The sequence below is a fragment of the Eubalaena glacialis genome, chromosome 12 (genome assembly GCF_028564815.1).
Source record: "Eubalaena glacialis isolate mEubGla1 chromosome 12, mEubGla1.1.hap2.+ XY, whole genome shotgun sequence".
Classification (NCBI taxonomy): Eukaryota; Metazoa; Chordata; class Mammalia; order Artiodactyla; family Balaenidae; genus Eubalaena; species Eubalaena glacialis.
The window spans coordinates 50963127-50980224 of NC_083727.1; the positions used below are offsets into that span (position 1 = coordinate 50963127).

The following is a 17098-nucleotide window of genomic DNA, read 5'->3' on the forward strand; positions in this document are numbered from 1 at the left end:
AATCCTCCCTCAGTTTCCTCTCGATTCCTCTGTTCCCCCTGCCGTAGAATTCCAGTTGGTATCGCCGGCTCCCCGCCTCCGCACGCCGCCCTCACGTGACACCGGAGCGCTCCCGCGGGGGGAGTGGAGTCTGAGAGGCGGCGCCGCAGGGGACGGAGGGACGGGCGCAGTGTTGGGTGTCCTAGCTTTTTCTCCAAGGCCAGCGCGGAGGACGCGATGTCGGGGCTCTTCCGCCCGCTGCTTTTGGCCGCTGGCTGCCTGGCCACGCTCTGCGTGATGACCGCGGCTGAGGACACCACCCTGGCCCTGAACGAGACTGCACCCTCGGTTCTACCGAACACCACCACGACAGCCCCGGTGCCGCCGCCGACGCTTCCGGCGGTCACCACTCCAGCACCAGGTGGGCTCCGGCCCAACGGGCTTTCTGCTCTCGCCCGCGCGCCAGCCCGCCCGCCCGGCCGAGCCGCTCTCCCTGCGGGTGGTGCGCGCGGGGCCGGGGCGGGCCGCGGTCCGGCAACATGGCGGCCCGTCCGAATCCGGCCGGGGACGGGCCGAGGTGGCCGCGGTTGGGGATCGCCCCGGGGGGAAGGGGCGGCTGAGCCTTAGGGCCGTTGGGCTGTTTACGACCCAACAGTGTCCTGCCCGGAGGTGGTGTTTAAAAGTGCCTCGTAATCTCCAGCCTCACTTCAGGCTCCGAAAAGGGGACGTGGCTTTCTTCTGTGGTGGCGGCAGTGAGGTTGATTATGGGGCGAGGCTACCGCCTCCAAAGTTGGCGATGAGACCGAACTCCCTGTCTCGGGGGTTAGTCGTTTATCCACCCAGGTCTTCTTTTCGAAGGGAAGCTTCTCCCGAAGTTGGCGAAAGAAGGAAAGAGACGCTGCAGGCTAATGCTCGCTGGTGTCTCAGCGCTAGGTCTGAAAAAATAAGTCGCTTGAGATTTAATTACATCGGTTTGGCGGGTAGGTACGGGATATATTTGAGGCTTGAGCATTTAATTAATTAAAGTTTTGCACTCCGTGCTGTGTGCAAAGGAGAAAAAGTACCCATTCGTGTACCCGGTGCTTCGCATATATCTGTTAGTATTTTAGGCTAAACTATAAGATAAGTGGTGAAACCTAGGAGGTGGATGGAGATAAAGTAACTCCGCCAGAACCGTATGTTTAGTAGATTGTGAGGCTGAGATTGGAACCCAGGTTTGATCGTTTTTCTAAAACTCGATCAGGACCTTTTGTTAAGCTCTGCAGTCGATTTGGAGACTGGTTGAGGCATACACTGAATCTTACAGCAGAAATTGTCAATGCCGTGACAACACTGCGCGAGAGGAGGGAAGATAAATTTTAGATAAGGTGAAGAACCTCCTTAGATATTTAGAACTTGCAGTCTAGTGTGATTGGTTATCCTAGTTAATATTGAGTAAGGAGTAACTGGCATATAGACCGAAGACTTGCTGAAGTGTAAGAATTTTTACCTTTTTTTTTTTCTTTTTCAGGCCGATCACGTTGTTTTACAATATCTTCTCTAGTTTTTGTATTTTGTAGGAGTTTAATTATATATATAGTAAACTTAATGTTATTTGTTAGATTTAGAAAGATGTAATGGCAAAATTCAAACATCTTTTAATGAAGAAAGGAAATTGCAGTACAATACTGGAGATTCTAACCGCACTATTTCTAAGATGATAGAGCAGAATTTGTTTCGTTTTCCGCTTATTTGGTAGTTTCCTCCTAGAATTTTTTTTTGGGGGGGGGAGTGGGGTGGCGTGTGTGTGAGTTTAAAGAGAGGCTTGGAAATATGTTAATTGCATTTGTGTAATTGAAATGAGTGCAAAGGAGATGATTTGTGTTTTATGTTAAGTGGTGGTTGGATAAACTGCAGTCTGAAAGGCAGCAAGTTTAGTTCGTTGTAAGTTAACATACACTGTGCTACCCAAATATTCATCATCAAGCACAAAAGATTTTAAACAACTAGCATTTTTCATGTGTATACAAACCTCTGAAGAACTTATTTCTACTTTGTGACTCCCTGCCACTCCCCAAAGGGTACAGTATATGTCCCAATCTCTGGTAAATATTGAAATGCAATGTTTTTGTGCAGAACTATTTTTTAGGCACGGGGAAAGCAAATGAGAATGTTTTTTGGAGGCATCTAGCTTCTAGGAAAATGTATAGAGCCTATTTCTATAGTCCATTTGTTTGTCCAGACTTTGTAGTTAGCTGCCTTTGATGTCCTGTCTCAGAGCCGTTTGGCTTAAATTATTGACAAAGACCTTGCTAACTTGTTAAATTATGTGACTGTAGCCCCCTCCAGATGTGTTGTCTCTTACCCTCCCGTCATGGAAAACCCCGGAAAGAGTGGACCATTTATGAATTACGATCTCAGATTTTTCAGCATAGGCATCATCGGAGCTTGGGTTCAACCTGTAATAAATCTTTATTACTATTAAAAATTCCAGTTTGCATCTGATGTTTTGGGGCAGTGATTTCCCTGTGTATAGTGTTGGCCTTTTTCCAGTATTTTTCTTTTTTAAACAACCTTTTTTCCAGTATTTTTCTTTTTTAAGGATGCCTCAAGAAACTCTTGAGTGTCTGAAATAGTTGCTGTGCAAAAAGGGGTTGTTTAGATAGGTACCAAGAAATATTGAGCGTTCCCACTAGCTTGTGCTTTTTTCCCCCCTTTCTCTTGAGTTGACCTCTGGCTTCATAAGTTTTTTATAATGATAGGAATTTTTTAGTAAGCCACTTTATAATTTTTTTTTTTTCTGTGTGTGGTTTTAAGAAAACACGTTAGATCTACCCTCTTAATAGATTTTAAGTGTACTGTACAGTATTAACTATAAGCACAGAAGATCTCCAGAATTTTTCATCTTGCTTGAAGCTTTATACTCATTGAACAGCAAACCTCCATTTCCCCTCTCCCAGCTCCTGGCAACCACCATTTTACTTTCTGCTTCAGACTTTAACCATTTTAGATACTTTATATAAGTGGAATCATGCAGTATTTGTTCTTCCGTGACTGGCTATTTTCACTTAGCATAACGTCCTCAAGGTTCATCCATGTTGTAGTGTATAACAGGATTTCTTTTTTTTTAATGGCTGAATAGTATTCCATTGTATGTGTATAACATATTTATCCATTCATCTGTGGATGGGTTATAAAGTTTTGCCATTTTCCTGAATTAGTAAGTCTGGTACTGTATGTAATACTTGCTGCTGTTTATAAAAGGTGACTAGTACAAACTCAAAATGAGATACCAATTAATTGATTTTATATATTTTAACCCCCACTCTTACCCCCAGAAATCTGTGAAAGCCGCAACAACTGTGTTTCCTGTTTTGATGCTAATGCTGCTAACACTACCTGCTTTTGGATAGAATGTAAAGGTAAGAAACTTTGGGATTGCTTTAATTTTGAGAGTTCAATATTGTTTTGTTCTAACATTTAAAAAATACTGCAAGGTATTCTTGAACACTTGAAAGTTATGTAAAACATTTGGGATGGTGTGCACTATTTATTTTGCAAATCAAATACTTTTCCTTTAAACTTTAACCAATTGCTTAATACTCTCCCTAAAATCTTTTGTTGTCTCCCATGCTCCCCCCTTTAATTTCTTAGACTTGATAATTAAGGCTCAATAGCTTTAAACGGAAGAGAAATTTTAGACCTTTGTGGTTAGGTTAAGTATACTAGTACACTGAAATTAGCTGTGAAAGAAAGCTGTGGGATTTTCCCCTGAAAACTGTTCCCCAGAAAAATGTTTGAGGCATTTATATTCTGTAGATGTCCTACTAGATGAACTATAAAGAGACCTTATGAAGCATTGTTGGATACTTAGATATGGGAGAATGAGGTGGGAAAAAGTGACTTTTTTTGTGCTATTGTTAAGTTTTAAAGTTATCTTTGATTGAGGGATAAAGAGCTAGATGGAGATAGTTTGAAATGCCAATAAGGTTTTTGTTAGAACCACCGGATTACAGCATAAATTATTGTTTTCTTAAGGTAAGATGGTTGCATTTTTTTCTTATCAGTAAAACAATCTCTCAGGTTTTTTTTTTATGTAAAGAAAAAGCCAAAGCTACATGTTAAGCTTTTTTATTCTTCATTGAAAAATTTAAGAGTTCTGGAAATTGTCACTATGTAACAAAGTTTAAAAGCCTCTTTTAAAATTAAGGTATTAGCTTAAGTTTGAATTAAATTAACTTCTTTGTTGTATAAGGGTCACTTTTCTTTAGCTGATAAAATGGAGTTTAAGAGTGTGCCCCTCCCCTCTTGTATGGCAGAGTTGGCAAGTTTTGGAGATTGAATGCCTGCCTTACTGTAGGATATGTTGGGGAAGGCTTTTTCCCTTGCTGATGTTACAAGTCTTCCCATCCAGGAAAGTGGTTTTAGAAAGTGTAGAAGACTAAAGCAGAGATCTGGAACAGAGATCCCACTGCTGCTGTGGGGCACCTCCTGTGTTTACTAAGCCTTTATTAGTTTCTAAGGACTTCTCCCTACTGACTCAGCCCTCTTGTGGATTCTAGCAACCTTCCTGGTATAGTACCACAATTCTGAGATATACGTGTTTCTGACTTATCTGTTCAGTATATTCATGTGGATTTTAAAAGGATGTTTGGAGAGATCCTGTGCAATATGTCTAAAACAATGGGAAAAAGATAATAAAGTATTTTGTTTATCTGTGGACTTCTAGAGAGTTTATACCTGAGTTCGATTTTTGGAAGCAACTCTGGAGCATAGTAACAAAGTCAGAGATAATGTGAATAATTGATGCTCTTCCCGTCCCCTTCCAATAGCAGGTGAAAGCTACTGTTCAGATAATTCAACAGTTAGTGATTGCAAGGTGGTGAACAGCACGGAATTCTGTACTGGTAAGTATTCACATTGGCGTCTGGGAAAAGTGGCCACGAAGAGGTACGGAAGATCATTGCCTCAGGAAGCCTTATTTCAATATTTGGTTTAAAGCATTTCCATAATTCTAATCTCGTTACAAACTTGGATCTGAATAGTATATTCATATTGATTGCTGAAAGAACAGTGTTCTGAAGCTTGATTTAGTCATTTGCTGGTACATACTGTGGAGTGCTGTAGGTACAGATATTTCCTCCTCTAAGTTTTTTTTTTTTAACTCTTCCAGATACTCACTGTATTTTACACCCTCTCTTTATTTGCATTTTACAGGCCTGGACAACCTTGTTCTGGCACTTTCTTGATTATGGTACTGGTGATTATCACAGTCTGGAGCATAGTTTGTGCTATGGTTAAATGAATCCTCTCTGTATTCCTCCATTTTCTGTACTTTGGTTTGGGAAACTTGATTATTTAACCTTTACTCTTTGCCCAGGAAATAGTTTAAAAAAATTCCTAGATGAAAACTGATTTTTCTAACGATTATAAATTAATTGGAAAGTCAAACTCCTGATTTGGTGTGTAGATAATAAATAGAATAAAAGATTTTTCTGGAGTGTGTCAGTAACCTTGAAAGACTACCTGTAACTATTTAATTTTGGTAGGGGTTTCCCCATTCCTCTCCCCTCTCCCCATCCCAACTTGAACTTTGTAACTGAAACTTTCGTTAGTATGAGATCAGTTATACCCAATGTAGAGTCCCTAATATGGTTTAGGTGGTAAATGAACAAACAGTTTTAATACTTATTTTAATGTGTGTGTACCTGTGATTTTATAATGATATTGCTTAGAAGTAAGATTAAGTATAGAATTTTAAAATACATTGAAGAAAAACTGAATAAGTAATTCTACTCATTTGATGTATCAGTTAGAATTAGTTTTGGCTATCAAGGACATAAAACCCCAAATTAAAATGGTTTAATTGATAGATGCATTTGGCTCTCGTGTAAAGTAAATCTGGGTTTCAGTGCAGCTAGAGGGCTAGAGAGGCATCTCTACAACCATTAGAGACCCAGGCTCCTTCTAGGTTTTTACTGTGTCGTTCCTCAGAAATGGCTTTGACCTTATTCTCCAAGGTGAATGCTTATGTTCCAGCCATCAAAATGGTTTTCCTGCCAACAGGAAGAGGAAGGGAAAGTGAGAGACCCCTACCTTACAGATACTTCCTAGCAGTTGCACATGGCTACCTAGCTGCAGGGGAGGCTAAGAAATGTCTTTGCATGGGAGGGTGTCACTAAAAATTGGTGCTATTTCTAAAGAAGGGAAGGCCAATATTGGGACAGAGCAACTATCTACTCCATATGTGGCACTTAAATGAAAACATTGTAAAAGTGGTACTCAGATGACTGCAGGTTGGGAAATAGTGTTACAGGTTGTGATATTTTAGACAGCTTCGACTTACATGTTTGTTTGTTTTTTAAATAGTGCCCACTGCCACAGCATTGCCAACCAATTCTACAGGTAATACAAGATAATTGACTCTTTTCCCCCTCCTTTGAAGCTTTTTTTGATGAATAACTTTAGTAATTAAATATCTAAAAATCATTAGTATGATTTTAAAAATGAGTAGACATAGTCTTGGACTACAATAATTACATTAATGTGTACTATTTGTGACAGTGAAGCATAACTATAGTGTTTCACGTTCATTGAATTTGAGCAGATTTGCCATAGCTTTGTACGTTGAGTCTGCAAACAGCTTTTTGTGCATTTTGTGGAACTCTAAGGAAATATAGAAGCCTAAAGGAAATTAATTCTCATCATCCATAGGTACACCAAAAGGTTTTCAGTTCTTCCAGACTTTTCTCTCTGTGTATCCAAATAAATATACTTATTAGGAAATTGGATGATATGCCCATGCAGATTTGAGTTGTTCTCCCTCTTACTGCACACATTGTTGTATGCACTTTACCCATCTACTCTTGGTTGGATAGTTAGGTCATCTTTCATTCTTCATGCAGTGAATATCTTATAGGAAAGTATTTGCTGTCATCTCTGGTAGGACTGATTCAAATAGCATTCTGTGTCAGAGGATATGATTATCTTAAGACTCTTAATACTGATTGCTTCCCAGAAAGATATGCTTTTCATTCCTGTCAACAACTGGAAAGTTTTTTACCACATCTTCAACAGCATTAAATAATATCTCCTTGTATAAATCTTTACCAATTTGATAGTAAGAGTAAATAATTAAAAAACCTCTTCTCCAGGACAAGTACTAGGCTAGAAGATAGGGATATAGGAACACAAGTAAGATAGTATTTTGTCTGTTGTAGGAACTATGAAAGGTCAGGAAGCACAGTGTGTTGGGGGATTTGTAGGAAGGTGTGTGTGTTGAGTAATATGTGGTGACAGCTTCCTGGAGATGTTGACTGAGTCTTGAAATTACACTGGTAAAATCTGAGGGGAACTTCCCAAGTGGAGCAGGCTGGTTAGCTCATGTGAAGGAGAGGTAAAAGAATATAATAAAGTCAGGGAATTGGCATTTGGAGTGTCCACTACAAGGCAAGAACAAGTTAAGCTGGACAGTCAACAGGTCAAGAGCCAGATTGGGAAGTGCCATTGTATACTTTGCTGGTGGGTTTGAAGCATGATGAGATTTGCATTTTAATAAAATAACTTACTTTAACTGTGTAGAGAGGTGATTGGAAAGAGGCAAGAGTGAACACAAATGAGATATGCTGTTGTAGTAATCCTAGAGAACTGATAGCGGAGGAGTTGCAGATGTATGCAAATTGGCTTAGGAAGTAGAAAGGAAAGCACTTGATGATTGAGGTGATGGGAGAACTCTTTGCTACACAGCACAGATAAGTTAACCAGTGTAGGCAGTGGTAGAGTCCACTGGAGCAGCTTTGAGAGAGAACAGGGCTTGAGGACCAAGCTCTTGGGAACAGTAATGTCTAAGAGGTGGGAGGAGGACTGGATAGGAAACTGAGTAGGGATGGGCAGAGAAGTAAGCCCAGAGACGTGTGCCTAAGGAAACCCGTGTTTGTGTGTGTATGTGTTTTAAGTGTAGTTTTTCAGAGGAAAAAGTGGTCAAATGGTGAAACAAAGCTAAGAACTCATTTTGAAAGACTTTGGCAGTGTTGAGCTAGCTTGTACCGGCTTCTGCTGGCACAGCTCATCCCACCTGTACCCTCGGTGATGCTATGTTGGCAGCTTGAAGTAATGGCTACAATGGGAGTAGTCACTCCATGGAAATCTGCAAATTCTACAGGACGTATTTTGCAGAGCAAACAGTGGTGTGCTCATAAAACCAGAAGTCATTGACAAGGAGGATGTTGTTAAAAGTTGATGAAAGCAGAGATAGTGAAAGAATATGAATTTCCAGAAGGTAGGATATGAACAGAGAGGGGGAGAGGAGGAAATAGTTTCCCCAAAACTATTGTGGGTTGCTTTTCATTTCTTCCTTATGAATCTTGATGTAGTTCTACTTGCTCCATACTGGGTTCTCCTGTGATCTCCTTGAGTGTCTTTTGTTTTCTCTCTCTTTGGTTCTGTGAAGTGGAAGGAAGTCAGGGCTTGCTTGCAGAAAATGCATCAATTGAGTGGTAATTAGTGGTTGAAGAGCAGCGTTTATAATGGCCTCTTTCCGTGTCAGCTGCTGAAGAGAGCAAGTGAGAAATAAAGGAACTGTTAAAGAAACAATGCAAGGAGAATCTGATTTATGTAGATAGGCTTTCAATGGGGTTAATTATATAGTCTTCCACCAGTACAAATAATATAAGTATTATAAACATAAAAATATTTATAGGTAACATAATATCTTACAGTAGAATGACTAAATTATATTAGAAATACAGTGGAAAATATATATTAAGTAGAAAACAAACTGTGTTAAGTAGTTCCAGTACAATTTTATTTTTTTGTTGTATATATGTCTAGAAAAATGGCCAGCAGGAAGTAACATGTTTCTCAGAGTGATAGAATCACTTAAATGCTTCTACTGTATTTTCTAAATTTTCTATCACCAGTAGCAGCTTTTATAACCTATGAATTATTTTTTTAAATGAAAGGAACATAGGGTAGGTCAACAAGGTATTACCTAAGTAGTGCCTGATTTTGAAATTTTTACCAGTGTAATACTTTGGTCAAAAGTAAAAATATGTAAATGTTTTGCCTATTTCAAAAAATGAATTATTTTTTAAAAAGTGAGGGCAACTTCTACAAATACCCAAAAATTAAACCTCATAGCTCTGCCTTCATTGATTTTGTAGTGGGCTTCTAGTGCTTCAGAGATTTAAACCAGTGCAGATTTCAAAATTAAAAAAAAAAAAAAAATATATATATATATATATATATATATATATATATTTTACCATGTTCAGAGGGTGGGTAGTGAGAAACAAATAGCAAATTTGCCAATTTTTTCCCCTAATGTTGTCAGACAAAATTAGTATTTTAAGATTGAAAAGAATTTGATATATGTTTAATTTATGAAGTGTATTTTTTTGTTTCATAGACTGTATAAGCAACAAAAACTTTGAAGGGATTGTGAGTCTTAAAATAACCATACCCTCTAATCTAGGAATTCTGTATAAGAATCAGTCCTATCAGAGATGAGATCAAATATTGCCCTGTAAGATGTTCATAGCATGCAGAAATGAAAGATGACCTAACTGTCCAACCAAGAGCTGGACCGCGGTGCTTACAGTTAGAGAGAAAGGGGTACAAATAAATGTGTGTGAACATATCATAGCGTTTACTAATATCTATTAGTAGTATCGCTACTATCAGAAGTCTCAATATAGTGCTTTAGTTCCTAAAATGTTTTTACATTCAAACTGATTCTTCCCATGAGTGCATTTCTTTAGAGACACTCATGCAGTATGGTAGATGAGAGCTTACCCTTGGGCTCTTGACATCATTTAGATGGGGAATTATGGCCCCAGGGCACCTGTTCTTTTAAATAAAATTTTTTGGAACACAGCCACGTCCATTCATTTGCTTGTTGTCTTTGACTGCTGGTGCATCACACAGTGCACAAAGTCTAAAATATTTACTGTCTGCCTCATTAAGAAAAGTTTGCCAAGCCCTTGAAATGAAGAAGATAAGCAAATCTTGATACTTACATAGACTGAATTGTATTTGTTTCTTACCATGACTTATTAAGTTAATAGTTTTTGTCTTGGAAGCAAGATTATTGGGGAAGAACTTGTAGTTCCCTCACCTAAATACTAATTCTTGCCCTTCTGTGTGTCTTTTTGCAACTTTATCCAGGTGTATACATAAATTTTTATACTTAGATATGTACATAGATGTTAACATAGATAGAATTTTATGATTGCTTAATGTTTTAAAATACACTTCAAAGCTAATATTTTGGATGCATAGATATGTTAGTGAACCATTAACTGAGATTTGGCCTTTATTCTCTAAAAAATTTGAAAGCATGTTGAAGTGGTAGTAGTGTTTCTAAAAGATGCTAGATAATTGAGAAATTTAAGTTTTTAATACATTTTGTTTACATTCCAGCTAAAACCACAACTCTGCCTTCCCCTTCTACAGCTTCCACCACAGCTACTACATCAGGTAATTGAGGTTTTTTAAACTAACAGTGAGGTAGGATGTGTGTGCAGTGTTGCCTTTTACTATTTCTGCTATCACTGTCCAATTTTATTCATGAATAGTTATGAACTGAAATTCATCTCTTGTATTTGGAGGACCAAGATAGTAGGCTGTTAAAGCAATAATGATATGTTTGCTGAGAGTCCTCTTCTGGATTTTTAAAGTGTAACCACATTTGGCGTGACATGTTAGAATTAAATGGTAATGGTTTTCCAAAACCCTTTTAGTACAACCTGTAGGTGAAATCTAATTTCTTATAGCTTAAAAATTAAATACTGATTACTGTTAGGGATTGGTTGTGTGCTGTATTAGACCATGACAATTTGAGTGAAGGTAATATAGCCATCCTTTTTGCTGTGAAGGGTCTAAAAAGCCAAGATCACTACCAAATGTGCACCTCATTCATATTTCTTACCATTTCTTATATTCCTTTATAACCTTTGATAGTGTGTGTGAAAATTAACTTTTTATTAATTAAGGATTTGACATGTTATTAACTAAATCATATTTAGGTTATGCCACAGGGCACTGTAGGTACACAGGTTAGGAACCCTTCCCTCCAGCCATATTTATAATACTGTTTTGATTCTCGTGAATATTTTATGGTTTTTTTGATCCTTTTGGTTTCATTCTTGTGCTACCTTTCTCTAAATTGCAGCGAAGCCATTCTGTCTTCACAAGAAGAAATACAGAACAGTTGTAATTAATTTTAAAGCTGGCCAACTTATACAGCCACAGGAACCAGTGTATATTTGCTATTCCAGTTAAGAAAATAAAATTTATTTTAAATATAAAATTGCTGGGACTTCCCTGGTGGTCCAGTGGTTAAGAGTCCACGCTTCCACTGCAGGGGGCGTAGGTTGGATCCCTGGTCAGGGAACTGAGATCCTGTGTGCCGCGTGGCACAGCCAAAAATTTAAAAAAAAAGAAAGAAATTGCTTTTTGTTAAAGTGGATGGTGCTCCACTTGAAACATTTTAGTCTCTGAAAAGGAATTTTTGTTTTGTTTCTTGTTGAAACATTTTACTGCCTGAAAAGGAATTTAAATTTTTGTGCTTTATTTCCTTTGGTAATACTTTTTCATTATAAAATTTGCAGAGTAAAATTTAAATGCCTTTAATGATGAGTTCTGCTTGTTAGAATTACAAATTGCAGATTTATAAGATTATAATTGTAGATTATTAAGATTATTTTTGTAATTTGAAAAAGTAATCAAATTTTTATTTACCTTATATATTTAGTAAAATGCAAAAGTTGTATAAATTTTAAACACAAATATTAATATTTACTTTAGCAATTAACTAAAATATGTAGTCTGAAGAAACCAAGTTTTAAAAGTGCTTGACATGTTCCCAGGGCATAATGTGCCAGGAGAGTCATTTTTGTCATTTTCATATTTGAAATTATATAGCAGCATTGACCATTTGATGTTGCTGGATAGAATGAAGAACGGGATTGATAAATGGTTGTCTTCCTCAATTAGGAAGCTGTAAAGACTTGACACAAGAGGAAATACTTTATAGAATTTAACACATGGCAAAAAAGAAGCTCAGGTGAGTCTTGAAATTATCATAGAGGATCATAAGACTTATTAAGTGTTGTTATTTCTTTCATTTCATTTAACAGGTACAACTAATACCACTTTAACTCCGACTTCACAACCTGCGCGGAAGTCTACGTTTGATGCAGCCAGTTTCATTGGAGGAATTGTCCTTGTCTTGGGTGTGCAGGCTGTAATTTTCTTTCTCTATAAATTCTGCAAATCTAAAGAACGAAACTACCACACTCTGTAAACAGACCCGCTAAATTAACAAGGACTGGTGTGTAACTCACTGAAACCAAAATATTATCTTTCAAGATGTCCCACATGGAAGACGCTATTCTAGGATCTTTAATTTTTCAAAGGATGTATATAGGAGCATCGCCCTTGAAGAAAAATCAGTTAAATCTATTTGCTCAACGGGAATATTTAAAATATTCTGCATGAATCCTTGTGGCTGTCTTCTTTTATTTTAAATGGCTGCTGCTGTGGGATTATGTTCTCTCTTGACATGCCAAATGTAACTCTGTAAGTGATGGAAAACATTGTCCTGCTCAGACAACCTCATGACTCTTTTGGCAATTTACATGTAGTCATTTTAAAGCCTGAAAGCTGCATTTTTTCATCCTAACTCAGGATGTAGTTTAGTGACCAGAATTGAGAAGAATGTGCCAAATGAGCATCAGTCAGGTGGATTTTGGGCTGTCATTGCAAAAGTGGAATAAATTTATAAATTTAGTATCTTTAGAGTAAAATTTTGTGCTTGATAAGTTATTTTTTCTACATTAGAAAAAAGATGCCATACAGGGAATTACATTCCAGATTTAAAGAAATGAATGGAAAGGATACAAAACAAAGTGTAGCAGGTTATTGTTCATACTTGTAAAGCACCTTATATCATTGAGAAAATAAAGAACAGTGCCTTAAAAGACAGACTGAAAGGTAGACTAACTTAAAATGTTGGTGATTTGTTCTTTCACATTAATGAAGGGAAAGGTTGGTCTGAGGATGTAACTGTTGATGTGAGCAGTAGTAAACCTGCTTTTAGATACCATACTGTTAGTATTTAATTGAAAACGTACCTACTTTATTTCAAGCCTGAGTAACTTAAAGGATGTTATACAAAGTCAAAAGCCTTCATCTATTGAATCTCCCAGCATTTTGCTTATGGCTGTTAAAAAGTATAGAGATAAAGTTGATTTAATTATATTTTCCTTTGTACTTCAACAAATTATCCTAAAACTGTTGTACCTTAAAAGGATTTCCACGAAGCTTTCTGGAAAAGTAACTTCTGTAAGGCAAGAAAGAAAGAAGTTGTTTTAGAATCATTTATTAACTCTTTAAATGAGACAATCATTTTAAGTTTTGAGACAGCAAATGTGAGCAGTGTAATTTCAGAAAAAATTTTAGTTGATCAGATTACTGTACATTTTTAATGATGATTGCCCTGGATAAACAGGTTGTACTTTTTCTTTCTCCTTTTCCATCCTTTCTTCTTCTCAGTTTCAATTGCTGTAGTATAATAAGCATGCATACTTTTATTTCTTTAGCTTCCTTATGAAGCACTAGTTTTTTCAGGTTTAGAGGGATACTTCTTCCCTGCCTTTGACACATTGGATTAGTTCAGAGGCTTAAATCAGTTTAAAATGAGCTTTTGCTTTTCTAGGTCATAAAGGTTTTTTGTTTTAGTTTCTTTAGCCTATAGTGGCTGTGTTTAGCACTTGGTTTTCAATATTTTATAGTAAGAAATGACAAGTTGCTTTGGTCCATTTCATAAGCCAAAATTCCTTACATTTAGATAATTAAAGGTTCTTAAAATGAAGATTTACTGTTTCTTCTTTACTTGCTGGTACAGCTAAAGTTTGTTTTACTTGCACATTGGTACATATACCTAATGTTTTCAAGTGCCTTAATTGTTTAAAATCTCTGGCTTCAAAGGTTTTTGGGGAAAGGTAGGCTTACCTCACATTTTTGTTTCCCTCAGTAGTAATATTTTAGGTACCTCACAAAAAATTTTATTATGGTGCCATGGCTATTAGTTTTTAGTGAGTGCTTTAAGATACAAGATTCAGTTGAAAATATACAGAATTTCCATTCTCCCAAAGTGGTAAAAATTAGCTACAATGGTATAATTGTCATTTACCTAGATAGGAATACCTTGCCACACATTAATGTTAACACTATAGCTATTTTTGTGAAAATATAGCTGATGAAGCCTCTCATCTTCTGTAATTTTGAATACTGCTCTAACAGAATCATAATATGGAATTAGATTTTACAAAAAGAGCTCTTACAACAGAACTCACAGGCTTTTCCCCTCTTCCTTTAGCAGTTTAGTGTTTTGGGCCATTAATAATTTTTGGGTTCTTTTTAATCCAGAAGGTATATAGAAACCTTTTCAGATTTTTCATCTGATTTGTTCATTCAGATTGTAGTTCTATTAAAATCCCTTATTTTACCTTACAGATATTTGTTGCACAAACACTGCTGTATTTAGAAATTTCTATTTCAGTTCATTAAAAACTGCAAAACCAATCTGTATCATGTACCAAACTGATTTAAAATAAATCTACATGTTTGTTGGATTAATCTGCTCTTTTTTATTAACTAAAGTATGTTTTTATATTTTGATTATGAAGTTTGATGCTAGTGAGTTTACCTTAGTCTGTTGGGGGATGGCTTGTCTCCTCAGTTTTTCATCGCTCCTGAAGACTAGCAGATAGTAACTAAGGGACGTATTCATCAGTGGAGAACATAGCCTTAGAAATGATAGTTGGAGGGAGGACTTGGTATGCCTGTGGGATTGACATGCAAGTTGATCTTCCTCAAATCATTAGAAATCATCTACTTATGTGCTAGTTAAGCAAGTATTTATGAGAATACCATCTGTTGTTAGATATCTGAAAGCTTGTTTGTGACTTTCTGCCTTATTCAGATTGCATATAAAGTAAAATTGGGTTTCTGTTCAGAGTCTTTGGTATAAATATCTAGGACCAAGCCACATGCTGGTATGTGAAATCTGGTTCTTTAGGCCCATGTTTGGGGCAACATTATAGTCTATATTAAATCACAGAACTTGGACTAAGAAGAGAGAATAAATACTCACCTATCAGCCTTAAAACCCAGAAGAGTGGATTGAAGGCTCCCAAAAACATTGCTAGAGAAAAATTGTTATTTTGATAAGAATGGTGTTCACAATAGGTTTTTTTCTTGTTTTTATTTTGATGATAATGAAAAGTCCTGTGTATTTCCCCATGTAGTTACCATCCCTGTGCTTTTCCTTAATTTGTGTAGATAACCTGTTGCTGGTGGTATCTACCTTCTGCCTAAAGGATGTCCTTTAACCTTGAACATTTCTGGTTTTGATGGTACAGGTATTGTTGATGAATTCTTCCAGTTTTTGTGTCTGCTTTCGTTTTTGAAAGACGTTTTCACTGGATATAGAATTCTAGGTTGACATTTTTGCTTTTAACCCTTTAATGATGTTGATCCAACATCTCACATGCATCGTGTCCTATGAGAAATCTCATCTTTATCTTTTGTTTCTCAGTACATGGTTTTTTTTTCCCTCTTTTTAAAGATTTTTCTCCTTATCACTCATTTTGAGCATTTTGATTGTGATGTGCTATGCTGCAGTTTTCTTTGTTTCTTGTGGTTGAGGTTTGTTGAGTTTCTTGGATCTACGGTTCTTCGTCACATTTGGAAAACTTTCAGCTATTATTTCGTCAGGTATCTTTTTCTGTCCTTTCCATTCTCTGTGTTGGAGACTAATTACACAGAGGCTGCTAGAAGGTGACTTACAGTTTACCTATGCACTGTTTAGGTTTTTAAAAAATCTTTTTCTATTTCATGTCAGATTATTACCATCTTCAAGTTCACTAACAACTTCTGCTATGTCTAATCTGTTGTTAATCTTACCCAGTGTGTTTTTCATTTCAGGTGTCGTCACTTTTAAAAGTTCAATTTGGGTGTTTTTCATGTTTCTACATGTTCCGTCTTTACTTTTTGAACATATAACAGCTTTTAACATCTGGGTCAGTTTCTGTTCATTGACTTTTTTTTTCCCCACTCATTATGGGTCATATTTTCCTACTTCTTTGTAGGCTTGGTAATTTTTTATTGCATGCCAGACATAAATTTTAACTTGTTGGATACCGGTTATTTTTGTTCTGGGACATAGTTGAAAACTATGAAAACAGTTGGATCCTTTCAGGTCTTGCTTTTAAGCTTTGTTAGGTGAGACCAGAGCATTTGTTCTAGGGCTAATTGTTCCCCAGTTCTGTGTACGTAGTGCCCCCTGGATTAAGAGGCTTTCTGGTCTGGGCTAGTGGAAACAGCCTCTATTCCTAGACTTGTGTGCGTTCCAGGTACTGTTTCCTCTAAACCTTTCCCCAGCCTTGGGTAGTTTCCTCATGTACATGTGCTGACCAATACATTGCTGAATACTTGAGGGGAGGGGTGCCCTCTGCAAATCTCTGGAGTTCCATTTTGTGTAGTTCTCTCCTCCCTGGTCCTCTGCCCTGGGAACTCCATCTCCCTTCGTCTCCCTTAACTTTCAGCTCCATCTCCTCAACTCAGGAAGTCCACTGAGCTCTGCCTGGTTGTTTCCTTCCTGCATCATGGCTTAGAAATTCAAGGCAGTAAGCTGGGTCGGTGGTTTTCTTTCCTTCGGGGATCACTATCCTCCTTTGCCTAAAGTCCAATGTATTGAAAACCACTGTTTAATGTGTTTTGTCTAGTTTTTCATTTGTTTCAGGGTATATCCAGTCTCTTATTTCATCTTGGCCAGAAGAAAAAGTTCAAGATAGGACTTTAATTTTAATTTTTAATTATTTAAGTAATAAATACATATTATTTTTTTTTCTTGAACTATTACAGGTAAAGTCTGCTTTGACCATCCCTAGCCCCTTCCCCTTCCTTGCCCTCCTCCACTTTCCAGAGGTAATTACTAGAATTGGTTTGGTGTTAAACTCTTCCCCTCAGCAATTTATATACAGATAACTAAATGTACCCTTAAAAAAATATATGATGTGGATTTTTATTTTAACATTATCCTGCAACTTTTTTCCACTCATTAGCTATACCAAAT

At 37.1% G+C, this 17098-nt stretch overlaps 1 protein-coding gene across 1 annotated transcript; it reads left to right on the forward strand.

The window, feature by feature from the left end:
- The first annotated feature begins 100 nt into the window (after positions 1–100).
- On the forward strand, positions 101–13831 carry CD164 (CD164 molecule). Its single transcript, XM_061207093.1, has 6 exons — positions 101–400; positions 3297–3380; positions 4791–4865; positions 6328–6363; positions 10378–10434; positions 12096–13831. Exons 1-6 carry the CDS (start codon positions 217–219, stop codon positions 12260–12262), a joined length of 603 nt encoding a protein of 200 aa, XP_061063076.1. The 5' UTR covers positions 101–216; the 3' UTR covers positions 12263–13831.
- Positions 13832–17098: the final 3267 nt, after the last annotated feature.

Coding starts and splice junctions, on each gene's coding strand:
- CD164 (XM_061207093.1), top strand. CDS start 217: ATGTCGGGGCTCTTCCGCCCGCTGCTTTTGGCCGCTGGCTGCCTGGCC. Junction 3,381..4,790: donor CTTTTGGATAGAATGTAAAG/GTAAGAAACTTT, acceptor CCCTTCCAATAG/CAGGTGAAAGCTACTGTTCA. Junction 10,435..12,095: donor CACCACAGCTACTACATCAG/GTAATTGAGGTT, acceptor TTCATTTAACAG/GTACAACTAATACCACTTTA.